Raw genomic sequence first — 27833 nt, 5'->3', positions numbered from 1 at the left:
CGACAAAGAAACAAAATCTTAAAAAAAAAAAAAAAATACCAACCTTAGGAAGACCAAAAGAAGATGTAGTCATCCACCCACGAGATGGTTCCCTTGTGATGTTCCAGGCCAAGGGGGAGTAGGGTTCTGTCTGGAAATACGGACCCAGATTACAGTTCTCCCCTTGGGATCCTGGCAAGGGAACAGAGGGGACACATAAGGAAACAGGCCAGCTCCATGCCAGCGTCCCACTGGTATACGCCTGGCCACTGGGGACGCCGTGGTACAAGAGAGCCTCTGCTCTCAAGAAGCTTCCGAAGGAAGCGGGGAGGCAGATGTTCATCAAATAGCCACTCGAATATATAATTACAAAGTGTGATAAGGGTTAAGAGGAGTAAGCAGAGTGCTGTGAAGACATGTCATGGGAGATGAGTTGATCTCATGGGAGTAGGAGGGTCAGAGATGATGTCTCTGAGGAGAGCAGGATGTGAAGGGGCTTAATAAGGGATGATGGGCCCCGGTGGGAGGGAGACGAGTGCTCCCGAGGCCACTGTGGCTGGAACCAGTAGGCAGAAGGGATGGGGTCTGCTACATGGCTGGGGAAGGGGCAGAGCCCGCCGGGTCGGCCGGACCATGCTCGGGAGCCGATGAACCGTGGCAGGGGAGGGCCGGTGAGAACAGTTGTTCATTCTGGGATGAATGCTGGTGGGGCAGGATGGAAGCAGGGTGGGCACAGTGTGGCTGATGTAAAGGGGTGGCAGCGGGACGCAGAGATGGGGAGTGATTTGGGAGCTGTTTGGAGACTTGGCATTGGATTCGCCCTGGGGGAGGTGGCAGGGGGGGATCCTAGTGTGATAAGTTCTGTGAAGGAGGAGGGTCTGATTCAAGCTGACTTGAGGGCCTTCGGCGCAGGCCTCCCAGACGGAGCCCATCTCTGCCGGGCTGTGGAAAGGGTTGCGGCGCCCCCCAGTGGAGACAAAGGGGAAAGAGTCTCCGCCGTCGGTCTCCACAAAGACAGTCCTCCGTGCGCTTGCGGAGCTCGCAGAGAAATGAAACTAAGGTTTGTTGAGTCCTGGCGGCGTGCCAGGCCCTGTTCCAAGTGCTTTACCTTCATCGCCGGATTTAGTCCCCACAACAGTCCTCGGACATCGGTGCTATCACAACTCCCATTTTACAGAGGAGGAAACTGAGGATCAAAGAGGCATTGAGGCTGGGATGTGAACTCCAGCCCAGTCCCACCTTCTCGCCGTGCTGTCATACTGCTCTTGTGGTTTGTGGTCACTAGAGCCCCGAAGAGTTGGAGAAGGGGGAAGGGGTGAGGCGGAGGCTGGAGAGATGGACTCCCAAACACTGACGGGCTGCACATGTCAGGTTAGGGGGTCTGGACTTGGCTGTGGCAGAATGGGTAGTACCTTCTTCGGGTGGAGGTGGTGAGGGCAGATGTGCTTTTTTGGAGAAGTCACTCTGGGACCAGATAGGGGGATCAGAGAGGGAGAGACTGAGGAAGGGCATGGGGGTGTCCGGAGAAGGGGCCACCTCAACAGTGGGGGGCAGGCTGTGAGGCGGGAGCAGCAGGGCTCTTGGCAGCAGGGGTGGACTCCAGACAGACAGTTCCAAGAGAGAGTCAACAGGGTGGCTGGCCGGCGGGAGTGTGGGGTGAGAGGATTCAAACTTGGGTCACAGGAAGATGCTGTTTATTTTATTCATGCATAGAGCAAACTTTTGCCCAGCACCTACCACGTGCCAGGTTCTGAGCAAAGTGCTGAGAACACAGAGAAAAAAAAAGATGAAATTGGTAGGAAGCCAAGAAGGGAGATGGGAAACGCAGGAAGAGAAGAAGGAAGGGGGGAGACAATGATGAGTTTGGTTGGGAATGTATTGAGTTGGAGGGGTGGGGAGCAGCTATGTGACAATATCCAAGGGGCATTGGATAAAGGGTCTGGGACTCAGGAGAGAGGCATATTTGAGATATAGGATTTAGAAAATCAAGTCTTGAGCACAAACTTGGTAAATTTATTGAACATTATTGAATTGTACACTTAAAATGAGTTAATTTTTATGACATGAATTATGTCTCAATAAAGTTCAAACATGCAACTAGGAAAAAAAACCCCAATGAGTCTCAAAAAGTCATGAAAACAGGGAGGGGGTGAACATTCCAGGGGGAAGGCAGAGGGCAGGAGTGAAGGGGGGAGGGCAGGAGTGGGGGTAGTGTTGTAACATGGTGTGGCTGTATTTGGGCAGCTGTGAAGGATGTGCCTGGCTCGCAGGCTATTGAGCACTGGCTCCCTGCAGGTGCTGCGGGAGCCTTTGCTTCCTAGACTGAATCAATCCTCCTGACAACCCCGGAAACGGATGCCATCCTCATTTTACAGTTGGGGAAACTAAGGTTCAGAGAGGTTAAGCAAGTTACCCAAAGTCACATTGCCTTTATTAAAGGAGTAGAATCAGTTCAGTCCAGGTCTGTTGGTTCCAGAGTTTGGGCTTTTAATTAACACTCTGGACCAAGTTTTGCCACATATAACAAATGCCCCATCCGAGAAGAGGCAGACAGTGGGCCTGGAACCTGGGAGCCCACTGCCCCGAGGCCTGGGGCTGAGACACTGGCGCCACAATGGCGCCATCTGCTGGCCCAGATGTGGAGCTTAGCCGGCGATGGGCAGGTGTTCATTCCCCAACTCGGCACAGTTCTATTTTTCTTCCCTCTCCTCACATTGCTTCCTCCCACCAGGCCTGAGAGCTAGTAGACAGGGATTATTGTCTGGCCTCAATTTACCAATGAGGAGACCAAGGCTTAGAGAGGAGAAGATGAGAAGTAGAGGAGGACCCAGGATTCAAGTCCCCATGTCCATGAGAGGCTCCCCACATCCTGTCCGTCCCCAGTGTGGGCTTGATCCCCACAGTACCCCCACGGGCATCCAGGGGCATCTAGGTCAAGTCCCTCCCTTTCTGCGTTACTAATGGGAAAACAGCTGCAGGCAGTGGCCTGACCTACCAACGTGTATCTTTGTGTGGGGGTTTGGCTTGCAGAGGTTACTTCAGGATTGACAGGGAGCATGCTGGGTTCTCGGGCTGAGCAGGAGCCCCGTCCGCTCTCTCCACTAGGGAACCTAAGCCGGGCAGCATTGCTCTTTGGAGAAATGACTGCCCTTTCTCCTTCCATAACCCCTCGGGTATTGTGAGTTTCCGGTTCAGGAAGGAGGGAGGGGAGAAAAAAAAAAAAAGTAGGCCCAGGTAGAAGAGAGGACAATAAGCTGGGAGAGGGAGAGGCGGGACCCCTGAGGAAGGGAGAGGGTGGGGCCAGAACAAGACCAAGACGGATGGTAAGGACAGCCAGGATCCTAAGCTGAGCCGCCACTGCTGAGGGACAGGCACTGAGGCAGGTACTTTACAGGGATATGACCCTTAACCCTCTCAATGACCCCGACAGACAAGAAGGATTGTTACCCTCCTTTACGGTTGAGGAGCAATATGAGGGAGTTCGAATAATGTGCTCAAGGTCACATGCAAGTAGATATGAAGCTGGCATCTAAACCCAGGAAGCAAGACTCCCGGGAGAGAGGGAATGATGGAAAGCAGAGAGAAAGGGGCAACAAGTTATGGGAACAGAGATCAGGCTGGGTGTGGGGCGGAAGCAAAGCGGTCCTGCTGCGGGGGGGTCTTGTCATCGAGTGTATGAATACATATGTGTCACAGGGAGGGTGTCCGAGAGTCTCTTGTCATGTCTTGGTAACAGCCATGGCCTGAGTTGTTGGGCTGTGGCTGAGCAAGCCAAGGTTGGTGAGTGGCCTTTCTTGGCCCCCATGTTTCGGGTTTGACTCCTGTAGTCATCCTTCCTGACTCAGCTGAGAAGTCACCTCCCCTGGGAAGTTGACCCTGCAGAGGCTGGTTAAGGCCTGCCTCTCCATCCCCCAGCTGCTCTGGCTCAGCCAGGAATCAGGTAAGTCTGGTTCTCTGACCTGTTCTCCTGGTTGTCCTGGGAGGTGGGCACTGAGGCCAGACCCAGGGGACAGGAAGAAAGGAGGGCAAGCCTGAGGAAGACAGGCAGCGTGTCCCCCACCTTCCCCAACCACTGTCCCAAGCTGGCTGGGCTCCTCTTTCCCCCCCCTTCCTTCTCTAGGAACCAAGGGGACTAAGGAAGCCATCATGGGACAGCCAGGCCAGACCACCCCACCAGGCACCTGGTTAAGGACTGCCACTGGACACCCCCCTCAACATCCCCGGGAACAGGGGTAACAGAAGTAGGAAACTCCCCCGCAGCCCCTCTACCCCCGACTGCAGGCCTCATCCGGAAGCAGGGCTTGGAGATAGTGACAGATGGGGGTCTCAGGCACGGCGGGGTGCACAGCTGGGGTTTGAACCAGACGGTCTGGCTCCAGAATGGGCGCCCCTAGCCACCGCGCCACGTACTTGTATCGTTGGGCTGTCAGCAGTTTTCATGTGACTCGGTCATCGGGACTGATCATCACTTTTACCTCGCTGCTGTTTGTCTGGCTCAGCATTTTCTGATCACTCACTGGTGCCAGGCCCTGTGCCGGGATAGAAAAGGAGGCAACAGAGAGCTCCCTGTCTGGTTCTGGTGGGAGATAGACACTTAAAGAAAACCCGCACTAGCAAGTGATTGGCTCCATGGCAGGGGCCTCTGCAAGGCACAAAGGAGGGAGAGAGAAACCTTCGAACAGGTGACCAAAAGCAGAACGAGCGGCTGAAAGAGAATGAGTGTTTGCAAGCTGAGCAAGGTCTTGAAGGATGAATAGGGGTTTGATGGGCAAAGAGGGAGAAAGAACATTCCAGAGAGAAGGAACAGCAGGTGCAAAAGCGAGGGGGCGTGAAACAGCACAGTAGGTTCAGGGAAACAATCATTTGGTAAAACTGGAAGATAAAGAGGAGGAGGCGTTGTGGATGTTTCCAGGTATCAGGGTGTTTTTTCATGGTGTAGTGAACGGTGGCGCTACAGAGCGAGGGGTTTTTTTGTTGTTTTTGTTATTGTTTCTCCGACTGGTGACGTTCATTTCCTTTTTTGCGCATTTCTGCATTTCCCAAATTCTTGTCTTCTTTAATCATAAAAATGTATGTGAATACGATTTTTACTTTTTTAAATTATGTTTTTGTTGACGTAGAGTTGACGCACAATGTTACATTCGTTTCAGGTGTACAACACAGTGATTCCACAGGTCTGTACCTTCGGCTGTGCCCACCACCAATGTAGCCGCCATCCATCACCATACAACATTGTTACAATACCATTGACCGTATCCCCTATGTTGCACCTCTGATGCCCGTGGCTCACTCGTTCCCACAGGGCAGTGTTTTAAAAGCTGGCCGGGAGGGGGCGCCTGGGTGGCTCAGTCGTTGGGCACCTTGCCTTCAGCTCAGGTCATGATTCCAGCGTCCTGGAATCGAGCCCCGCATCGGGCTCCCTGCTCAGCGGGAAGCCGGCTTCTCCCTCTGCCTGCTGATCCCCCTGCTTGTGCTTGCTCTCACCCTCTCTCTCTCTGTGTCAAATAAATAAATAAATAATTAAAAAAATAAATAAATAAAAGCTGGTTGTGTGGACTTAGGTAAGTAAGTTCCTTAACTTCTCTGAGCCCCTACTTTCTTTTCTGTAAATTGGACTATAATATAAACTACCTCAAAGGCAAAGGACTCTAGTGAGGGTTAAATGAAATAATATCTGTTAAGTGCCTGAAACAAAGTAAGTGCTTGCTAAATGATAGCCACCTGTAGTCACTGTTATTGTGAACAATTATTACGAATATGTAGTTACTTTAAAAATATGCCATTACTTAAAAAAAAAAGCAACAAGCAAATTTCCTTTTTTCAGATGGACTCGCAGAAGTGGACAAGGAATTTAAGAGATCAGACAGCACACGCTGAATTAATGAAGTTAAATTATTTACACAGAATCTCCCTCCCTCAAACTTAAAGGCAAAGTTCACAGTTTTATAGTAACCCCCAGGAGTATGCAGAAGCAGAAACATGGGAAGAAACCCAATGTCTTCAATAGCCCTGGGGTTTTGTTTCAAAGTGTTTCAAAGCACTGTAATCTATGGTTATATATGTGTGCGATTTATCTTTTTAACTTTTTCTTGAAATATAACACACACAAGTCTTAAGTGCCTAGCTCAATTCGTTGTCACAAGTGAATACACATGCATGACCTGATCAAGAAGTGAACATGACCAGTCCCGAGAAAGCCCCCTTCTCTGGCCCCCAAGTCACCTCCTCTCCCAGAGGTAGCTGCCATTTGAGAATTCTTTAATTATCGGTGTAGATAGCGTCTGTATGCCCCCACGTAGGGTTTTCTTTGGGCTGCTGCAACAAACTGTGACTTAAAACAACAGAAATTTATATTCTCACAGTCCTGGAGGTCAGAAGTCCAAATCAAAATGCTGGTTGCAGGCTTGGTTCCTTCTGAAGGCTGATGCGGAGAATCCATCCCATGCCTTTCTCCTAGCTTCTGGTGGCTCCTGGCAAACTTGCTGGTGTTCTTGGAATGTGACAGCCCTCCAGTCTCTGCTTCTGTCTCCATGAGGCCTTTCCCTCAGTGTCCCTCTGTGTCCCATCTGTCTCCCATAAGGACATGCTCATTGGACTTAGGGCCCACCATCATCCAGGATGATCTCATCTCCATCCTTAATTACATCCGCAAAGACTCAAATAAGGTCATATCCTGAGTGGATATGAATTTTCAGGGGATACTATTTAACTCATTACACCCTACAAGCCTGCAAACCCCAGAGGAGCCAGTGGTGTCCGTCATCTTTGGATCCCCAGAACCTAGCCCTGGGGCCTGACTTAATGTGAGCTGCTCACGAAACGCTGGCTGAAGGGATGAATAGCTGTGCCCTGGCACGTGGTGGGTGTCAGGCTGGTGAGTGAATGATGAGTGACTGAGATTCAGACATGGGCTGAGGGTGAACGCAGAAGGTAGAAATGATAATGGGTGCTGTCCCTTGAGCACCTGCCTTCTATGTGTGGTTCCATTTAATCCCACGTTATGGATAAAGTAGGGGGACTGTGCATCCCGATTTATCTGGGACGATGTCAGTTTGTGCCCATGGTCCCAGGATGGCGAGTATGTATTTCTTGCCTACTCTGCCCTTTTGTTCTCAGAAGTGTCAATAAACTGTGTGGTCACTCCCCGGATAAGGCGGCCGAGATCTTAAAGTGTCCTGAAGGGAATACGTTCAGCACCTGATTTGTACCCACCTGAGGTTCTAAAGCCCTTGTCCTCACCTGCTAGTATGGCAGTTGCAAATTAGGGGGCAGGGATAAATAAGCTGGTGTCATCCAACTATCTCGAGAGAGAGGGTAGAGGGTGGGCCTCCTCCTGGGACTGCTGGAGGCCAGCTCCCTCCCTGCTCCGGTCCACTGATCTGTGGAGGAGAAGAGGTGGCTCCTGGGAAGGAAGGGACCCCCTGGAGGACCCCAGTTTGGAGGAGAACAAGACCTCAGAGATGGAGGATGAAAAGAGGGGCCCCCTTCTGTCCAGGCAACCCCTTAGGAGAAAGGTCTCAAGGGAGAAAGCCCCCCAGGGGACATTGTCCCCTTTCCCTGCTGCTCAAGAAAAAGAGGCCCGCAGAAAAGACTGGAAAGTTTCTGAACATGGGCATGACAGAGGGCTCACTCTGAACTCTGCATCTTCCTCCTCAACCCTCCTTTTCCAGATTCCCCATCTTGGTCCATGAACTCCCAACCACACGGACTAGCTACATAATTCACAGGGCCCAGTGCAAAATGAAAATGCCGGGCTCCCTTCTTAAAAAGTTGTGAATAACTTCAGGACACTGACAGCCGGGCATGAAAGAGGCACTGAGCCCTTCTGAGTGTGGGACGGGGCGGGTCACACGGCCAGGAAGCCGGCCCTACAACCACCCATTACCCACACTGGAAACCTGGCTGCCATCTTTTGCCTCTTCCTCCGCCTACCCCACCCATCGAGTCCTGTGGATTCGAACTCATGAAACGGCTGCCCCGTCTGCACCCCAAATGCCGTGCCTCCGATCTAGGCAGCACTTCTCACCCCTGGACAATCGCAGCCATTCCGACAGCCTCCAGCCTTGCCTGCTCTGGCCCATCCTTCCCGCGCAGCCACAGAGCTCGCTCCCTACAGGCCAACCTGACCCTAGCACGTCCCAGCCACCCCCAGTGGCACCTGCAGTGGATTGAACTGTGTTCCCCCCACATTCACGAGGTAAAGCCCTAAGCCCTAATGGTGACTGTATCTGGAAATAGGGCCTTGTAGAGGTAATTGGGATTAAATGAGGTCACAGGGTGGGGCCCTGATCTGATTGGACTGGTGTCCTTATAGGAAGAGACAACAGTGAGCTGGCCCCCACCCTCTGCCCAGCACAAGCACAGAGGAAACAATGCTAGGCAAGGACCCAGCAAGAAGGTGGCCATCTACAAGCCAGGAAGAGACCATCACCAGAAACTGAATCTGTTGCCACCTTGATCTTGGACTTCTGGCCTCCAGAACGCTAAGAAAATTTATTTCTGTTCTTTAAGCTATGGAGCCTGCGGTATTCTGTTATAGCAGCCTGAGCTGATGAATACGGTCCCCACTGCCTAAGCTCTGTTCCTGGTCCTTGTGGCCCTGTGTGCTTGGGATCTACCTCTCCGGCTCTTGCCAGAACATCTTCTTTGCTGTCTCTGGGGGCTCCACAGGCTCTCTGTCCCCTGGCTCTTCCACACGCTCTTCTACCTGGGGACTGTCCTCTCTACCTCCTCAGCTGGCCAATGCCTGTTCCTTTTTCAACCCCAGCTTGGAAATGAAACATCCCTGACACCCCCCACCCCTGCACAGTCAAGGTGGGGCCCCTCTTCCCTGCCCCCACACCCCCTCCAGGCTCCCCCTCTTGTCGGTTGCACTTGTTACTCATGTCACTGCATATTTTGGGCTTCTCTTGCCTGTTGTTCAGGAGCTCCTAGGGACAGGGACCGTATTCCCCAGCATCTGCTGCTCCCACAGCTTCTTGTCCCTGGCAGCCCTTTCAGAAAGCTTGAGGCCAAAGAACAGGGCCAAAGGAGCAGGGTCGAGGGTGCAAGGAGAGTTCGGTTAACTTTGCATTCACCCTCCTCCCAGGGAGAATTTTTCAACTGTGTCTTTCTGGAATGGGTCATTCATTTACTGGGTCAGCAAACATCCATTGCTCTCCCGGGTAGGGTGGGGCCCCGGGCCAGGTGCTGGATGCTGCCGAGAAGGCGCCTGGGTCCCCACCAGGAGATACACACACACCAGACATCACACTGTATTGAAAGAGGGTCTCCCTGGCAAGTCGTGGGAAAGAGAGGACTCAGATCAGACAAGCCTGGATTTGCATCCAGGCTTCGCTCTTCATTAGTCGGTGACCCTGGGCAATCCACATGCCCCCCTTCTTTTACCTTGAAAATGACCCTGACATCCACCTGTTGGGATTAGCAGTTCTCAAACTTTTGGGAACCCTGTACACTCTTAAGCATTATTGAAGCCCCTACAGATCTTTTGTTTATGTGGGTTATTTCTTTCAGTATTTACCATATTGGAAATTGAAACTAAGATGTGCTAAAAACCTGAGAACACACATACATTCCATTTCCCATCAGAGTAATGACATAATCTTGCCCCAGGACCTGTGCTCAACTAGAAGAGTGAGAAACAAAACTCCCAGCTCCCAGCTCCAACTTTATGAGGAAGCAGAAACAACCTTTAAAAAAATGTTTAGGGGGGCGCCTGTCATTTGAGCATCCAACTCTTTTTTTTTCTTTAAAGATTTTATTTATTTGACAGAGAGAGACACAGCGAGGGAGGGAACACAAGCAGGGGGAGTGGGAGAGGGAGAAGCAGGCTTCCCGCGGAGCAGGGAGCCCGATGTGGGGCTTGATCCCAGGACCCTGGGATCATGACCTGAGCCGAAGGCAGACGCTCAACGACTGAGCCACCCAGGTGCCCCAAGCACCCAACCCTTGATATCGGCTCAGGTCATGGTCTCAGGGTCCTGAGATGGAGCCCTGAGTTGGGCTCTGAGCTCAGCACGGAGTCTGCTTGTCCCTCTCGCTCTGCTTCTCCTCTTACTTGTCCCCCCTCTCTCTCTCTTTCTCAAATAAATAAATAAATAAAATCTTTACAAAATTGTTTTAGGGGCACCTGGCTGGCTCAGTCAGTAGAGGCTGTGTCTCTCTTTTTTTTAATTTTATTTTGCTTAAATTTATTTATTTAAACGTAAAATTTACTTAAATTGATTAACATATAGTATATTATTAGTTTCAGCGGTAGAGTTCAGTGGTTCATCAGTTGCATATAACACCCAGTGCTCAGTACCTCACGTGACCTCCTTAATGCCCGTCACCCAGTTACCCCATCCCCTCCACCCCCCACCCCTCCAGCAACCCTCGAGTCTGTGACTGTTGACCTCGGGGTTGTGACTCAAGCCCCACGGCAGGCATAGAGATTACTTAAATTTGTTTTTTAGTTTTTAAAACCAGCATTACAGGTAGGCAGTATGATGGTACAACTGGTAAACTGTGGAAATATTTCTCCTTCAGTTGATATATCGCAGCTGCCCTAAACCCTGTGAGTGTCCGCAGCGCCCTGGCAGCCTCAGCCCGCACCAGAGACCCTTTCGTTGTTATAAATAATTCTAGAAAGAAACCCCCCATAATTGTACCTCCTTTTGATAAATACCTAGAATTAAACTGAATAAAAAGAATGCATATTTTAAGGCTTTGGATTCAGATTTTCAAAATGCCCTGTAGAAAGTATACGTTGACTAAAACTCCCATCAACGAAGTATGAAAGTGACCATTTTTCTGTATCTTCTCCAACAATGTTTTTTATAATTGTTTTTTTTTTTTTTTTGCTTGCTTGAAAACCTGAAAGGTAAAAAATGGTACGTTGCTTCAATGTGCTTTTCTTTCATTCCTCAAAATGTTAGATATTCTTTCTTGGTTTATTGGCTATTTGCCTATTTGTGTGTTGGTAGGGCCTCTTTTTACTGTTTTATAACTGATCTTTGTATATGAAGGTGATGGAACTACAAAGTAAACATCTGGATTCCAGAACAGATTTGGGGACTGATTTTCCCTCTTCTACCCCCTCTAACGCTTTCCACGGAGTGAAGAGAGGAATAATTTTCACTCATTCTGGGAAGGCTTTTTATACGACAAATCTTAAGAAGGTGGAAAACAAAAGATCCTGAGAATACAAGTGTTTTTATTTTAGAGGATCTTCCTCTCCAATCCACCGTTCCCCACTTCAAACTGTAGAAATGTTGCTGTGTTCTTTGTAGCCAGAAAAACTGAGTCACACCTCATATGATCTTTCCAGCTTGCTTTACTCTCCGGGCCAAGTGGGTCCCCACCCAGGAAACCTCCCCACTCATCAGCTGTGCTTATGCAGATAAGACCCCGCTTGTCGTCTCGCCAAGCCCTGACGCACCAGACCTCTGCCCCTGACCAGCTGTGTGTCCTTGCATGAGTCCCCTAACCTCTCTGTGTCTCAATTCCCTCTGAAATGGGGAAAGCATCACCTCTCAAGGGTTTTTGTGAAGATTAGATAAAGTAATCCATATAAGGCACGGGGCGGGAGGTGTCCTTGTTTAGCTTTTCTCTTTCTTTCAGCTGAAAACTCACTCAACTTTTCAGAACAACAATAAACCAGGCCCCTTTACCTTAACCCACACGGGTTAGGAGCCTTTGGTGACAAGCAAGAGAAATTAACTGGAGCTTAATAGAAAAGAAGGAAGTGGGGAGAATTTATTACAAAGACTCAGTGGTGTCTCAAAGATTCCAAGAGCTTGAAATGGGGATCTTTTTCCCTGTTTCTCCCTGAAGCTCTGCTCTGATTCCCTCTCCCTGTCTCCCTATCTCCCTCTAGACTGGCTTTCTCCACCACTGTGGCCACCACCAACTACTTCTCCCCATTACTGTCTCTACCACATGCAGAGACTCACTAACTGACCCTAAATCCCCAAACCAGGACCTGGTTAGGGAGACTTTGATTGGCCCAGATTTGGCCACGTCCAATCAGATGCTGTCCCTTAAGAAATACACAGTAAGTAACAGCCAGAGAGAGGGCCAATGAGTTCACCCAAACCCCTCTTTATAGCAGAGCCAGCTGAGAAGCTTGAGTTTTCAGAGGGATTAGGGGAGACGTGACCAGAAATGGAATCCAGAGCTCCCAGAACCGACCCCAGAAGGTCAGACCTTAAAAGACCTTCACGCGTTACCTCGTTTAACCTCTGCCCACATTTTATAGAGAAGGAATGAGGTCCAGAGGTATGTGTTTTTCTGAGGAAGTCTGGCCAAGGTGACAGAGCTGGAACCAGAGCTCCTGGCACCATGGCCCAATCACATGTGGCTGTTGTAGTTGAGGAACTGAACTTTAGATTTTACTTAAGTTTAATCTAAATTTACGTCACCACATGTGGGGAGTGACTACCATATTGGACAGGATAGTCCTCCAGCTTGAAGACTTCTGGTCGCTCAGGAAAGGAGTAGACATCAAATCCCCAGTAGCTAAAGAATCAAAAGATAAAAACAGAATTCATGGCAAGAAGATATATGGAGAAAACTATGACTTTGTAAAAGTATTTAGTAATTATGGAAATGTAAAACAAAATTGCTTTAAGCTCTCTCCGTTTTGCCTATCAAACAGGTTAAAATAATTAACAGCTGTAAATCATACCATTTAATCTCCCAACAACCTTGTGAAATAATAATTTTGAGTGTTCTCAGAATGGCTGGGCCAATCATGCCTCCATCCTTTAAGACCTGTGTGTTCTTGGACAAAGAACTTTGCCCTCATTTCTTTATCTGTTATTAATATTACTACCTACCTCAGAGGGTGTTTTCTAGGGGCAAATGGAAAACTGCATGTAAACAGCTCAGCACAGTACCTGGCATGTGATAGGTGCTCAGTATATGTGAGCAGAGATTATTATCTCCATTTTGCATGAGGCTCAGAGAGGGCAACCAACTTGCTCCAAATTGCCCACCTGTTAAGTGTTGAGGCCAGGATTCACACTCAGGTGTCTCTGGCTCCAAAGCCTTCTTCTGGGCGGTCTCTTTTGTTTTTTTAAGATTTTATTTATTTATTTGACAGAGAGAGACACAATGAGAGAGGGAACACAAGCAGGGGGAGTGGGAGAGGGAGAAGCAGGCTTCCCGCGGAGCAGGGAGCCCGATGCGGGGCTCGATCCCAGGAGCCTGGGATCATGACCCGAGCAGAAGGCAGACGCCTAACGACTGAGCCACTCAGGCGCCCCTGGGCTGTCTCTTTACATGGCTCAGGATCCCTTAGCACTCTCCCTCTGCCCCCACTCACCCCTTCCTTATACCCCTGCCTTTAAAACCCTGGTGACTCTGTGGGGGTCTCTAGACTCTGGTTGTCCCTCAGACCTGGCTCCTGAGTGCCCTTCCGTGCATTGGACTATACACACTTGTGGGGCTTCTGCAGACTGGCTGGTGTGGGGAGGAAGCTCCCCTCTGTCCTGCAAGAAGAGAGAGAGCAAGCCAGGCCCAGTGAGAATGAAGAGGAGGTGGAGGAAGGGGGAGCAAGCCATGAAGTGGCAGAGCTGACTCACCTGGTCTTTGGATCCCAAAACCAGTTTCCTTCCCAATGCTCCACAGATACACAGAAGCAGGCGCTGAACGTCCGGGGATGGGTGATAAGGGACTGGTCCTGCCCAACCAGCAGAGGGTGAGGCAGGAGAGGAAAACAGTTGGCGGGGGGGGGGGGGGGGGGGGGGAGCTCTCCAACACCTCACACCTGAGGATGCTCTGATCTCTCCCCTAGCCAGAGGATGGTTCCCAATGCACGGAAGGGCACTCAGAAGCCGGGTCTGAGGGACAACCAGGGTCTAGAGACCCCACAGAGTCACCAGGGTTCTAAAGGCAGGGGTATAAGGAAGGGGTTAGTGGGGGCAGAGGGAGAGTGCTAAGGGAGTGCTTCTGTATCGGAAGAGGAAGGGCCAGAGTTGGTAAGTGCGATCAGCACAGTTCTGTGATAATAGCCCTCCAGCTGTCCCCAGCTGCCAACTAACTGCCCAGGTTCTAAGAACATGTTAACCTGTGGTTTGTGGTTAGAGCGCCCCCGTGTGTTTCCACTTTGTCATAAGTTCTTTAAAGGACCAATTATCAGTACCATCAAGATTTATGAGGGAGGGGGCTTATCTCCTTGAATCACCACAACACCAAGAAGTTGGTGGCCACCCCAGGCCCGGAGGGGCTCAAGGACCACTGAGTGAGAGCGGCATAGCCAGGACTCCGATCTGATTAGGTCAGCCTTCTCAGAAGCCTATTCTTTCCGCCACCTTTCCCTGCATCTAACTGGTCTCCAGGCACAGAGCCTGGTCCTCAGGAACTGATGTGCAGATGCTTCCAGAACCTCTGGAGGCTGCCAGCAGTGTACTAGCCTCAGACTACAGTCCAGTAGCTTGTCCTCAATTCTGGGGCCAGCCCTTCCGTGTGGGAGACTGCCCCCCCTTCCCCACGCTCATCTTCTTCCCAGGTCCTACCCTAAACATTCATTCAGCAAGCCAGAGCTGGAGGCTGGGACCCCAGAAATGAGCAGGGTCGGACTCACATCCCTTCCTTCGAGCGTGAGTTCACTGGGAGGCAGTGCTGGGCTCTGGTGGAGACTCTGGGGTCAGACAGCTTGAGTCCCACTACTTTCTCCCCAGCGGTCCAGCTCCTGAGCCTCAGTCCCCTCAGCGCTCAGGTAGTTAGCAGTGGCATAAAGGTGATGGTGTGTACAGGAGTCAAGCCCTGAAGGCGGCAGCAGTCATTCTGCTTCATTCACCAACCTCAGGGTTTGCCACGGGTCAGGCTGATGCAGGCGGCTAGAGACAGGGATAAATCCATGTGGTTTGTGAGGCCCAGAAAGGACCAGGAGGCACTTACGTGAAACACCAGAGCTCCCACCCCCTTGCTCCTTCTCTCCTCACCCTTTCCTGTACACCCTCCTCCCACAAACACACAGGCCTGAATACCCAGGGACAGCAAGTCCGGGGACCACCTCCCACCCCAGGCCCATCTTTGACCCTTGGGCCACCTCCTAGTGCCCAGCCTGGTACTAGGGGTGGTGGGAAGGGGGTATCAGTCAGCATCTCAAAGCCCAGAGGAGCCTCCTTTTGGTGGGCAGCAGGCTCATCTTCCTCCCAACCTGGAGAGGGAGAGCCCACCCCCGGTGAGATGGGTACTGTGTTTTTCCCATACATCCCAGGACCAGCGGGCCAATAAGAACAAGGGATTTGAGGGGCGGGCTGGAGAAGGTGTTTGTAAAAGGGGGTGGGGCCCAGTGCCTGGTTGGTCTGTTCTAGGTGTGAGGAGGTTCAGAGGGGCTTCTCCTGGCTCTGGAGGTAGGCACATCCTCTGGCTCGGGGAGAGATCAGAGCATCCTCAGGTGTGAGGTGTTGGAGAGCCCTGCCCCCTCCTGGCCAACTGTTTTCCTCTCCTGCCTCACCCTCTGCTGGTTGGGCTGGACCAGTCCCAAGGAAGAGGGGTTTGGGACAGCAGATGGCCAATTTATGCCCTGAGCATACCTGTCCTCTCTCTGAGCAGCTCCCAGCATGGGCAAAGAGAAGACCCACATCAACATTGTGGTCATCGGCCATGTGGATTCGGGCAAGTCCACCACGACAGGGCATCTCATCTACAAATGTGGCGGCATTGACAAGAGGACCATCGACAGGTTTGAGAAGGAGGCCTCAGAGGTGAGGCTGCTCTATCTGAGGCTCCCTGCCCCCCTCCTTCCTAGCCGTGGTTTCCCGGGGAGGGATACCTCATTGCCGGGGAGGAGACTGCTCCCTCCCGCTGAGCACCTGCTGGGCTGGTAGGTGCTTTCCCTCTCAATCATGTCAGGCAGGTGGTGGCTGTCATTTTCCAGGTGAGACAAATGAGGCTCAGAAGGGTTAAACAGCTTGCCTGAGGATGGGGGCCAACGTTTAAATCCCAGTGGGGCACAGATGCCATGCCGTATCTCAGGAGCTAAAGCTGCCATTTAGAAGAGGGGAAAGGATTTGTCACGCATCTACCAGGGACCTTAAGGTAGTCCCGTGGATACCATGGTAGGTTCAAGCAAGCCTTGCCCCCCAGAAACTCCTTGTCACACACCCTTCTGTCACACAGTAAGCTCGGTAACAGCATGGGTGCTGTAGGATCCCAGGTCACGAACAATGAACATGTCCTAAGAAGCCTTGAAGGATTCCCAAAGGAAGGGATCTCCTCTGAGCCTTGAGGAAATGGGGCAGGTGTCCGTGAGCCACAGGAGATTGAAACAGCAGGTGTAGAGCGCCTGAGATGGAGGGTCGTTGCCTGGTAGGACAGGGGACATAGGCCTTGAGTGCCCTGCTAAAGAATCTGGTCACTTTCCCTACAATGACTAAAGGATTTCAGGCATGGGAATGATAGGAATCAGGCAAGATCTTTTTAGGAAGAGCACACTGGCTACAGCATGGGGAGAACAGCCCGAAGGGCCCAATGCTAGGGGCTAGAAAGCTGGTCGGGAGGTTGTTGCTCTTGACCGTGGGAGCAAGGACGGTAGCCTGGGCTCAGGCAGCAGCAGCAGGCATGGAGAGTAATGGGTGGAATCCAGGGACGTGGAGGTGGGGAATCCTCAGAACTTAGGAGTTAGCTGTAGGGAAGGGGGTAAGGGAGGAAGAAGAGTTGAGGGTGGCCCCCAAGTTTCCAGCTTTGGAAATTGGAAGGTCAGGGAATACCAGGGGCAGAGCTGATCTGGAGTCCAAACAGGTCTGCTCTAGATGTGTGAAATTTGAGGTGTCCACAGGGCTTTCTGTGATCATATCCAGGAGGGCAGCTGAATAGTGAAGTCTGGAGCTCAAGATGGAAGCCCGGATTGGGGACTAAGCCACGGGAGTGAGCTGGAAGGGGTGAGGGACAGAGCCCCAGGAGGGGTGAAGCAAGAGCCCAGGCAGGGGTATGAGAAGGGAGAGCCAAGGAGGTGAGTAGAAAACCTGAGGCTTGAAGAAGCATCGGGCAAGACAGGAATAGTCTGTAGAACCAGCTGCTGCAGAGACAGAAATAGGATGGAGAAGAGAAAGCAACAGGTCATAGATCAATGCCATCAGCTATTCTCATCTTGGCTTCCTCAGGTATAGTCAGAATTGTTGTGGGGGCACTTATGTGGCAAGGGGTGCCAAGTAAAGCTTTAAAACTATGAGAAAGAAACTGGTCCATAGCCAATACGGTGGAAGCAGAGCCAAGAAGGTTATGGAAAAACCAATGATCTGATGGAGTGGTTCTCAAACTTTCTGGTCTCAGGAACCCTTTGAATTCTTAAAGGTACCCCAATGAGTTTGTTTATGTAAATTAGATCTATGTATTCATGATATTCAAAATTAAAACTGAGGTTTAAAAATGCTTAACTCACTTAAAAATAATAGTAATATACTCCTTATATATTAATGTAAATATCACACTTTTTGTGTGTGAAAAATAACTATTTTCCAAAACAAAGAATCTTGAAAGGGTGACATTTTTGCTGATATCTTTAATGTCTGGCTTAATAGAAGACAGCTGGGTTCTCATCTGCTTCTGCAATCAACCTGTTGCAATTTCACTTGTCATGTAGCCTCTAGAAAGCACCACTGCACGATGATGAGAAAACGAGGGAGGGAAAAGGCAAATAATGTCTTAGCATTATAAAAACAGTTTTGACCATGCAAACTCTAAACGGTATCAGGGTCTCTGGACCACACTTTGATAGCTACTTATCTAATGAATATTCTAAACTATAATGGATTTCATAAAATAGAAGTTCCTACAGTAGCGAAAGTTAGGACACCTGGGTTCTATTTCTGTCTTTTAGTAAACTAGTCAGTTTTCTTGAGGAAACCACCGGGTCTCTGGTCTTTCCTTTTCTTCACTCTGCCCTCTAATTAGAGCTGAAATGAACATATGCTCAGGACCCGTGAACTGGCAAGTGGTAGAGTATACCCTAGACCAGGATGTTAACTTGAATATGCTACCGACTTGGTCACCTTTTTACCAGTGCTGAAATCAGCTCAACTTCCCCAGGCTGCCAAGGGTAATTATCAGTCATAGATACCATTTAACACAGGGTAGCAGCTAAGAGTTTGAACTTGAGTCTGATGCTTTTTGGTTCAAATCCTGACTCTGCTGTTTATTAATCCTATGATCTTGGGCTAGTCAGTTAACTTCTCTGTTACTTCATCTGCAAGATGAGGATAATACTCCACTAAGTCGTTGTGAGATTAAATGAGATAACCCATGTTAAGTGCTTGAAACAGCACCAAGTTCAAGGTCAGCATTACTTACGTGTTCGCTATTACTGATTTGAGGGCTTGCTGACCCTGTGCCAGGTCCACATGCCTGCCTAGGCACTTTGTCATTTGGCCCTGGGTCACTCTGACTCCCAAACCAGCGCTGAAATAAAAACTTAATTATACAAGTAATAAATTATGTTGTTTGAAAAATTCAAAGGTCTCTCCATACACTGCCCTGTTACCCTCCCTCTGACTCTCAACTCCTTTCGGAACTTCCTTCCTGGTTGATGGGCAGCTTTGGAAATAGGGGTGACCCTGGGGCTTTCCCTCCTGCTCCCGGCCCAGGTGGGCAAAGGCTCCTTCAAGTATGCCTGGGTGCTGGACAAGCTGAAGGCAGAACGGGAACGGGGCATCACCATTGACATCTCCCTGTGGAAGTTTGAGACGAAAAAATATTACATCACCATCATCGATGCCCCAGGTCACCGTGACTTCATCAAGAACATGATCACAGGGACCTCACAGGTACCACCAGAGTCGTCTTGGCTCTGCTTCGGGGGTGGGCAGTGGGTGTCCCAGGCCAAGTCTGAGTTGGGCCTTCTTCCGTCTGTCACCTGGGCCAGGCAGACTGCGCTGTGCTGATTGTGGCCAGTGGTGTAGGTGAGTTTGAGTCTGGCATCTCCAAGAATGGGCAGACCCGTGAGCATGTACTGCTGGCCTATACGCTGGGCGTGAAGCAGCTCATTGTGGCGGTCAATAAGATGGACATCACGGAGCCTCCTTACAGTAGCGCACGCTTTGAGGAGATCAGCAAGGAGGTGAAGGCCTATATCAAGAAGATCGGTTACAACCCTGAGGCTGTCGCCTTTGTGCCCATCTCAGGCTGGCATGGGGACAACATGATAGAACCCAGCACCAAGGTGAGAACTGACTGGGATGGGGCTAATTAAATGCAACATTCCCACTCAAATCTTTGAGCTTCTTCGAGAATATAATACCCAGGATTTACAGCATGCTTATGGGCCAATCACTGTGAATGATCCCCATTTTACAGATGAACAGAGGTTATTCAAGACTACACAACTAGTAAGCAAAGAGTTGCATTGTGCAATGTAGCATTTAGTTACATGTGGTTATTTATTATTTTTTAGATTTTATTTATTTATTTGAAAGAGTGAGAGAGAGAACACAAGCAGGGGAGGGGAGGGGAGGGGCAGAAGGAGAGGGAGAAGCAGACTCCCCACTGAGCAGGGAGCCCGATGAGGGGCTTGATCCCAGGACCCTGGAATCATGCCCTGAGCTGAAGGCAGACGCTTAACCAACTGAGCCACCCAGACGCCCTGCCTATTAACTTTAATAATTTAAGTCAAATGAAATAATTTCAGTTCCTTAGTTGTATTAGCTACGTTTCAAGTGTCCCACAACCGCATGTGGCTACCATATTGGACAGTGAAGTTACAGAATGTTTCCATCATTGCAGAAAGTTCTGTTGAGCAGTGCCGGCAGAGACTGTAATTCTAGTCCATGCTCACAGCATCTAAGCTACCTCTCTAGGCAGGTTAGGAAGTGTGGGGGCAATATAAATGGGTCTAAGATATAGTCACTGCGCTCATGGATCCCAGAATCTAGCAGAGTTTAAAATTCTTAAATGAGTGTCTCCCTACAAAGGATGTCTAGTTCTCTGGCATCAGACCTGGGGTCAAGCCCCCGCTTTCTCCCTTGCCCACAGTAAAGAGGTAAAAGAGGAATTAATACTCTGGGCATTAGGACTTACTTCATGGGACTGTGAGAATTAAATGAGAGACTCCACAGGGGCATTGCTTCATGCATACAGTTGGTGCTCAAATGCTAACTGCTATCCCTTACTACTTTATTGCCTGAAGCCTAACTTTTCCATAACTGACTTGAGGATTCTTAGCCTTTTCTTCCACGTGTACATAGCATAATCTTTTTCTGATTATAAAAGTAATTCCTAACATTTTTACAATGAGCCTTTCATGCAGATATGAAGCATAAACTTCATGGCTTATAGATAACCTAGTTTTCATGCAGTTCTTTCTAGATATTCACAGCTGGACTCAAACTGTACATAATTTTCTTTTTTTTAAATTTATTTATTTTTATTTTTTATTTTATTTTTTTAAAGATTTTATTTATTTGAGAGAGAGAGAATGAGAGATAGAGAGCACGAGAGGGAAGAGGGTCAGAGGGAGAAGCAGACTCCCTGCTGAGCAAGGAGCCCGATGTGGGACTCGATCCCGGCACTCCAGGACCATGACCTGAGCCGAAGGCAGTCGCTTAACCAACTGAGCCACCCAGGCGCCCCTGTACATAATTTTCTATAAAACTCTTTATTTTTAAAATTTCCTTTGCCATTTAAACATGTTGAATACTTAGTGGGTGTTTTATATCGTAGATCACAGAGGTACATTAGATTGTGTAGCCATATCCATTATTAAGTAAAAATGGTATTGAGAAATTACTATGTGCCAGACACCAGACTAAATACTTTACATGCACAGAACCTCATGAAGAAGACATTTTATTCCCATGTAAAATAAGAAAACTTGGACACAGTGTAGCTAATAGCCCAAGGTCACCAGCTTCTAAGAATACTGTTTCTAGTTTTATTAAAAATTGCCATAAGCATCTTGCTAAATAAATCCTTGCATTTGTCCTCATTAATTTAATTAGAATAAGCTCCTAGTGAAACAAAGGGTAGGCATTGTCTTGGAGTCTTCTGACACATATTGCCCAATTGTCCTTGGGAAAGATTAGAGCTACCACTGGGCAGTGTGTTCCTTTGGATGGTACTTCAGTATTTGCGTGCTGGGCACTGTCCTTGGTGCTGAGGGTGTGGTAGCAAATGATAGGCAACCCTGCTCCTAACACTATGGTCTCCTGGGGGTAGTGGTAATATAGTGGATGATGACAAGTGCTAAGAAAAACATAAGGCTGAGGGAGGCATGGTATGAGAGTGTTACTCTATATTGGGTGGTGAAGGGGGTCTCTTCTAAAATGACAGTAGAGGGCGCCTGGGTGGCTCAGTTGGTTAGACGACTGCCTTCAGCTCAGGTCATGATCCCGGAGTCCTGGGATCGAGTCCCGCATCGGGCTTCCTGCTCGGCGAGGAGCCTGCTTCTCCCTCTGACCCTCTCCCCTCTCATGTACTCTCTCTCTCTCATTCTTGCTCTCTCAAATAAATAAATCTTTAAAAAAAATAAAATGACAGTAGAACAGAAACCTGAAGCTTTGCCCATTTCCCCATTTCCCAAGTATTACCACAGAGTTCAGCTAGTGAAATAAGGGGATTTCATTCTCCTGTCCCTCTGGTTATTTATTAGGCATCTAAGATGTTCTAAAATATTTTATTCATTTGACAGAGAGAGAGAGAGCATGCACGCACACAAGTAGGCAGAGGGGCAGGCAGAAGGAGAGGGAGAAGCAGGTTCCCTGATGAGCAGGGAGCCCAATGTGGGGCTTGATCCCTGGACCCTGGGATCATGACCTAAGCCAAAGGCAGATGCTTAACAGACTGAGCCACCCAGGTGCCCCATATCTAGTATGTTCTAGATGCTAAAAGAACAAAGCATGCACTCAGTGGACTAGAGAGATTTAGGGTTTAGCCTTTGCTCTCAAGAAATACCTGTGACATCGGAGACCTCAGTTTCCCCATTTTCAAGATGGGGATGATACTGATCTCAAAGGCTTATTCAGGCCTCTGAGTTGGCACAGAGACAAATTAGTTGCTAAGTTCATCAAACTAATAGAAGAGCTTATCTTTACCAATGAGGCTGGTGTTTGAGTGGGAAGTTGGCCCACAGAAAGGAGCCAACTGGAATTCCAGTTAACTGATAAATCTCTGAAGGCAAAGATGATGTCTTTGATGAGCTTTGGCTAAGGTTTTTAGAGAAGTAAATATAGGATCTACTTAAAAGGCATGTATACAGGGGCGCCTGGGTGGCTCAGTCGTTAAGCGTCTGCCTTCGGCTCAGGTCATGATCCCAGGGTCCTGGGATCGAGCCCCGCATCGGGCGCCCTGCTCGGCGGGAAGCCTGCTTCTCCCTCTCCCTCTCCCTCTCCCCCTGCTTGTGTTCCCTTTCTTGCTGTCTCTCTCTCTCTCTCCCTCTGTCAAATAAATAAATAAAATCTTAAAAAAAAAAGGCAGGTATACAATGCACTGTCATCCTTAAGGTTATCCTTCTAGAAAGCCTTATGCTCAATAATGCTGCCCTTCCTTGCCTAAGATGTTGGGAAACATCTAGTCTTTAGGAAGGTATAAGTGTTAGAGTATTTGAGTCTTGTTTTCATTCTCATTCCTGATGCTTACTTAACTGTGCCGCATGTTTTCTCTGCTCCTCCTGTGTAATAAGCAGATGGAATAAGACCTAAGAGCTAATCAGATTCAAGGAGTCTCTGCCTCCTAAAAATATTGGCTCAAGTGAGGGGCAACACCTACAAGATTTAGAGAAATGGCCACCATTTAGTGGGTGTGTAGTACGTGTCAAACATTGTGCTTGGTGGACCGTGTGCGGTCTTTTGTGTCTTTACTTGAGCCTGCAAAGTAGGTGGTGATATCTGTTTTACAGATGAGGAAGCTGAGGCTCAGAATGCATTAAAAAATTGCTTGAGGTGCCATGTTAAATCCAGGTTGGCACCTGGGACAGGCTCCCTTGAGCCTAAGCAAGCTGCACATTTGGTGGCTTTTCCAGATGTCCTGGTTTAAAGGCTGGAAGATCACCAGGAAGGAAGGAAACATGGTGGGCATGACACTGCTAGAAGCACTGGACTCCATCATGCCCCCTGCCCGCCCTACGGACAAGCCCCTGCGGCTGCCTCTGCAGGATGTATACAAGATTGGGGGTGAGCATGTGCTATGTGGGGGTGGTTAGGGTCAGGGGCTCACTGAAGGCTGCCTGCTGACCACTCTGTTTGCTCTGTCCCCCCAGGCATCGGCACGGTGCCTGTGGGCCGGGTGGAAACAGGCTTCCTCAAGCCAAGCATGGTGGTGACCTTTGCCCCCTGCAACATCACCGCAGAGGTCAAGTCTGTAGAGATGCACCACGAAGCCCTGGCTGAGGCCCTGCCTGGAGACAATGTGGGCTTCAATGTGAAGAATGTGTCGGTGAAGGACATCAGGAGGGGCTACGTGGCAGGAGACAGCAAGAATGACCCGCCCTTAGAAGTGGCAAGCTTTGTCTCCCAGGTGAGGAGGCCCATTTAAGGGAAGTCTTCTGACACAGCCATACTGTCCTACAAGCAGAATGGTTCACTGGGTCATTCAGGAAGTGGGCACTGAGCATATGCTCTATGCTGGGCTCTTGACCAGCAGTGTAGGTAGAGTCAGACTGTCCGGGTTAGAATCCTGATTGTACCTTATTTGCTACTTTGCCCTTGAACAAAACAATGCAGTTCAATGGTCTTCTTAGTTTCCACAGTATGGTCTTAAAGCAGTTGTTTTCAAACCGGGTGGATTAGAATCACCTGGGAAGCATTTCAAAAATGCAGATTCCTGGGGTGCCTGGGTGGCTCAGATGGTTAAGCCTCTGCCTTCAGCTCAGGTCATGATCCCAGGGTCCTGGGATCGAGTCCCACACCCGGCTCCCTGCTCAGCAGAGAGCCTGCTTCTCCCTCTCCCTCTGCACCTCCCCCTGCTCATGCTCTCTCTCTCTCTCACTCTCTCTCTCTGTCTCAAATGAATAAATAAAAAAAAAATCTTAGAAAAAAATGCAGATTCCTAACATTTTTCCCAGTGGTTCTGCAGAATGATTCAGTAGACATGGGTGGAAGCTGGGAATATGTATGTTAGAGCTCTCAGGTGTTTCTTCGGCCCAGAGTTAGAATGTGGAGGCTGTTCTGAATGCAACGTCTGGCACATTCTTACTTCTGCAGGTGGAGGCTTGCACTACCTCGCAGTGAGCTTGGGAGCATTACACGAGGTGATGATATGTAAAACAGCTGACCTGGGGCCAACAGGTCATCTAACAAGTTAGTTAGCTGCTATTGTAATGCATTTTTCTAAGTGGCAGGGAAAAGTAGTACATAAATAACATGTATGTGTGTAGGTTTTAGTATCACTCATCCCTAGCTCTGCCACTTCCCTGCTATTACATCATGGGTAAATTATCCAGGCTCTCTGCTATGAAAATGAAATTGGAATGCATGAGATATGCTTAGCACAGAACTTGGTATACTCTATAAATGTTCAAATGCTCACTATAATTTAAAGTGTGTCCAAGGTGGGATGCCTGGGTGGCTCAGTCGGTTGAGCATCTGCCTTCAGCTCAGGTCATGATCCCAGGGTCCTGGGATTGAGTCCTGAGTCAGGCTCCCTGCTCAGCAAGGAGCCTGATTCTCCCTCTGCCTGCCACTTCCCCTGCTTATGCGCTCTCTCTCTCTCTCTGACAAATAAATAAGATATAAATAAATAAGTAAGTAAGTGTGTCCAAGGTGCTTGACCCCTTAGTTGGTTAGGGCTACCTCCTCTGGAATCCTCCAGGCCTCTAGGCTAATGCCTTCCCCCGCTCCCGTCCCACCCTGGGTTCCAGGTAATCATTCTCAACCACCCTGGCAGCATTGCCACTGGCTACTCACCAGTCCTGGACTGCCACACGGCCCACATTGCCTGCAAGTTTGCAGACCTCAGGGAGAAGATTGACCGGCGCTCAGGCAAGAAGCTGGAAGACAATCCCAAAGCCCTGAAGTCTGGGGACTCAGCCATCATTCAGATGATTCCACGAAAGCCCCTGTGTGTGGAAAGCTTCTCAGAGTACCCGCCCCTCGGTAAGTCCCGATAGCACTTGGCTCCTGGAGCTGCCCCTTCCTCCTCCTGCCTCCAGGGAGCCAGTGTTCCAACGGGTCACACCCAAACCAGATTGCAGAACCTGGTCAGAAGGACTGGAGTTCCAGGTTAGAAGGGCCCCACAAAAGGAAAGTAGCTTGCCTAGTGTCACACAGCAAGGCAGGGCCATTTTAGAGCCTTGTTACTCAAAGTGTGGTCCATGGACCAGCAGCATGGGCATCCCCTGGGAAGTGGTTAGAAGTGGAGAACCTCAGGCTCCATCCAGACCTGCTGAACTCAAATCTTCAGTTTAATAAGATCCACAGGTAATCGGGATGCACATCAATTTGCGAAACCCTGATTTAGAGGAGGTGAATAAACCAGAGATTAGCAGGGATTTTCTTTTTCCTTCTTATTCTTCAGTGCAGTGGTTTTCAAACCTGGTGGATAATCAGAACCACTGATGGACCCTATTAAACCCAGAGGCTCAGACCCTGATAGATTCACCTGATCAAGGCTGCAGCCTAGGAGTCTGTTTCTTAGATTTCCCCAAGTATATTCTGCGTGGCTAGGTTTGAACAATTAACCTAGAAGTTCTGACCCCAAATATATAGGGAGTAGGCATTTTTATATAGTGCTTGCTCTGTGCTAGATGATAGATATTTATAAACAAACAGGTTCTTGCCCTCAGTGCCTCCCAGTTAATGGGGAGGAGGGTGAATTTCAAAAGGCTAGTTTTATTTATTTTTTATTGTTATGTTAATCACCATACATTACATCTTTAGTTTTTGATGTAGTGTTCCATGATTCATTGTTTGTGTATAACACCCAGTGCTCCATTCCTCCATTCAGTACGTGCCCTCTTTAATACCCATCACCAGGCTAACCCATCCCCCCACCTTCAAAAGGCTAATTTTAGAGGTGGGCCACAGATGTTGCCACATGAATCTTGCAAAGCTGGTTTAGTTCTTTCTACCTCTGCCAAAAATACTGTGAGTTTGAAGCCAGATGCCAAAGCCTTGCCCTCCACAATTTGAAGTCAGAGGAGCATTCAAGAGCCCCCTGGAGAAGCAATTGCCGGATGCACAGTTGAATGTAAATGAGATCTATCCTACGGGTTGTGGTAATGGGCACAGAGAAGGTGCTAATTGCTTGGAGGCTGGGAGCATTAGTATGTATAGTAGGGTGGTGGGTGCACCAAAAACAAAGTTTTCCCTGTGACCTTTACTTATGGAAGTAGGACAGTCCAGTGGCTAAGAATATAAGTGCTGGTGTGAGACTTTCTGGGTTTTCCACCATCACAGCAAAGTGACCTTCTACTTCTTTGCCCCAGTTTCCCCAACTGTAAAATAGAGTGAGATCTACTTTGGGTTGTTGAGATAATTAAATGCACTCCTATGTATAATTCAGAATATCACTTATTTGACCTCCTGTGCCAGTGTCCTATAGCTTGTGCCCTGTGGTAGCATTCTCCACTTGTTTCTTCATGTCCTGTGTCCTAGGTCGCTTCGCTGTGCGTGACATGAGGCAGACGGTGGCTGTTGGGGTCATCAAGGCTGTGGAGAAAAAAACAGCGACTGGTGGCAAAGTCACCAAGTCGGCCATGAAAGCGGCCAGGAAGTGAGTGGTGACAGCTACTCTAGGACTTTCTGGGAGAGGCGCAGTCCAGGAGGAGCCACAGCTGGAAAAGAATGGCTCAAGGAGAAGTCTTAGACTTACTCTTCTCTTGCCTGAATGGTCTTAAATCCGCCCCTGCTAATGCACTTTTCTTTTTGCTGATGAGTCTGAGGCATGGGAATAAAGCACAGCAAGTCTTTTTGCCTCTGCCTCTACTGACCTTGATGTTGCAAGCAAGGAGGAAGCAGGTGGGGTGCTCAGTCTAATTCTACCCTTCACCTTCCTTCTGGTGCCTGACTGGTGCAAGAACCAGAGAGCTAGGGTCACAGGGAGGAAAATGTGTAAAGGGGAAAGTGTAGGGCAGCTTTTGGCCCAGGCCAAGTTCATCAGTTCCTAGAACAGGACTCTGGTGTTTTAAAATGCCTGACTTAAATAGTGTCTATAAAAGTTACTGAATCTTCTGTGTGCCTTGGTCATCTGTAAAATGGGAAGATAATAGTATCTGCCTCCACTGGGATGTTGAAGTTTGAGTGAGCTGGTACCTGCTGGGCATGGCAATCAGCTACTCTCATTCACATGGTGGGGGCACTGGAGGCAAGTGAGCCCTATTAAGGGGACGTTCTGTTGGAAAAAACTTGAGGAGAAGGGGATGAGCCTGAGGTTTGTAGGATAAGCTGTTTTATATTTCCTAGGTACATGTTTCCCTCAGGTTACTTTTTAAACTTCAGTTTGACAATTTGAGTCACAAAGTTGCAAGAGGCAATTTCACCCAGATTCCCCAAATCTTATTTACCATTTTTTACCTGAATTATTTGAGAGTAAGCTGCAGACATGGTGGCCCTTTACAATGAATAGTGTAAGTCCAAGAATATTCTCTGATAAAATCAAGGTCAAGTAATCAGAATGAGGACATTAAATTAACATGGGTACACTTCTGAAATCTGCAGACCTGATTCAGATTTTGCCAATTATTCCAAAAACATGCTTTATAGCAAAAGAAAATCCAGGATCATGTGTTGCATTCAGCAGTCTTGTCTCTTTATTGCAAGTTTTGGAGCAGCCCCTCCCTTGGCTCTGTTCCTCCCAGAGGTTTGGTTGAGACATCTGCTCTGGGCTAGCTAGTGGCTGCCTGATGGAGGAAGCTCAGAGGTGCGGGTTGGGAGGAAGGGGTGTCTCTTTGCTCTCCTCCATCAGCCCAGCTTTCCAGAAGTCCCTTGCATCCCTACTAG

At 49.1% G+C, this 27833-nt stretch overlaps 1 protein-coding gene across 2 annotated transcripts; it reads left to right on the top strand.

The window, feature by feature from the left end:
* The first annotated feature begins 1105 nt into the window (after positions 1-1105).
* Positions 1106-27021, top strand: LOC112812001 (elongation factor 1-alpha-like). Of its 2 annotated transcripts, XM_025856550.2 has the most exons (9): positions 1106-1350; positions 3807-3919; positions 15523-15674; positions 18552-18731; positions 18830-19126; positions 22919-23069; positions 23156-23412; positions 24755-24989; positions 26490-27021. In XM_025856550.2, exons 3-9 carry the CDS (start codon positions 15531-15533, stop codon positions 26609-26611), a joined length of 1386 nt encoding a protein of 461 aa, XP_025712335.1. In that variant the 5' UTR covers positions 1106-1350; positions 3807-3919; positions 15523-15530; the 3' UTR covers positions 26612-27021. The 2 variants fall into 2 exon arrangements, with proteins under 2 accessions (XP_025712335.1, XP_025712334.1); XM_025856549.2 differs by lacking the exon at positions 1106-1350 and having other exon boundaries at positions 3313-3919.
* Positions 27022-27833: the final 812 nt, after the last annotated feature.

Source organism: Callorhinus ursinus, unplaced genomic scaffold, assembly GCF_003265705.2.
Source record: "Callorhinus ursinus isolate GAN/ISIS: 27379988/994484 unplaced genomic scaffold, GSC_fseal_2.0 scaffold18, whole genome shotgun sequence".
Lineage (NCBI taxonomy): Eukaryota > Metazoa > Chordata > Mammalia > Carnivora > Otariidae > Callorhinus > Callorhinus ursinus.
This window is presented reverse-complemented; position numbering and strand designations above follow the sequence as displayed.

Excerpts from the sequence above, each read along its gene's own strand:
- LOC112812001 (XM_025856550.2), top strand. The coding sequence starts at position 15,531 with ATGGGCAAAGAGAAGACCCACATCAACATTGTGGTCATCGGCCATGTG. Across the intron at positions 18,732-18,829 it reads TGATCACAGGGACCTCACAG|GCAGACTGCGCTGTGCTGAT; the intron begins GTACCACCAGAG and ends CACCTGGGCCAG. Across the intron at positions 23,070-23,155 it reads GGATGTATACAAGATTGGGG|GCATCGGCACGGTGCCTGTG; the intron begins GTGAGCATGTGC and ends CTGTCCCCCCAG.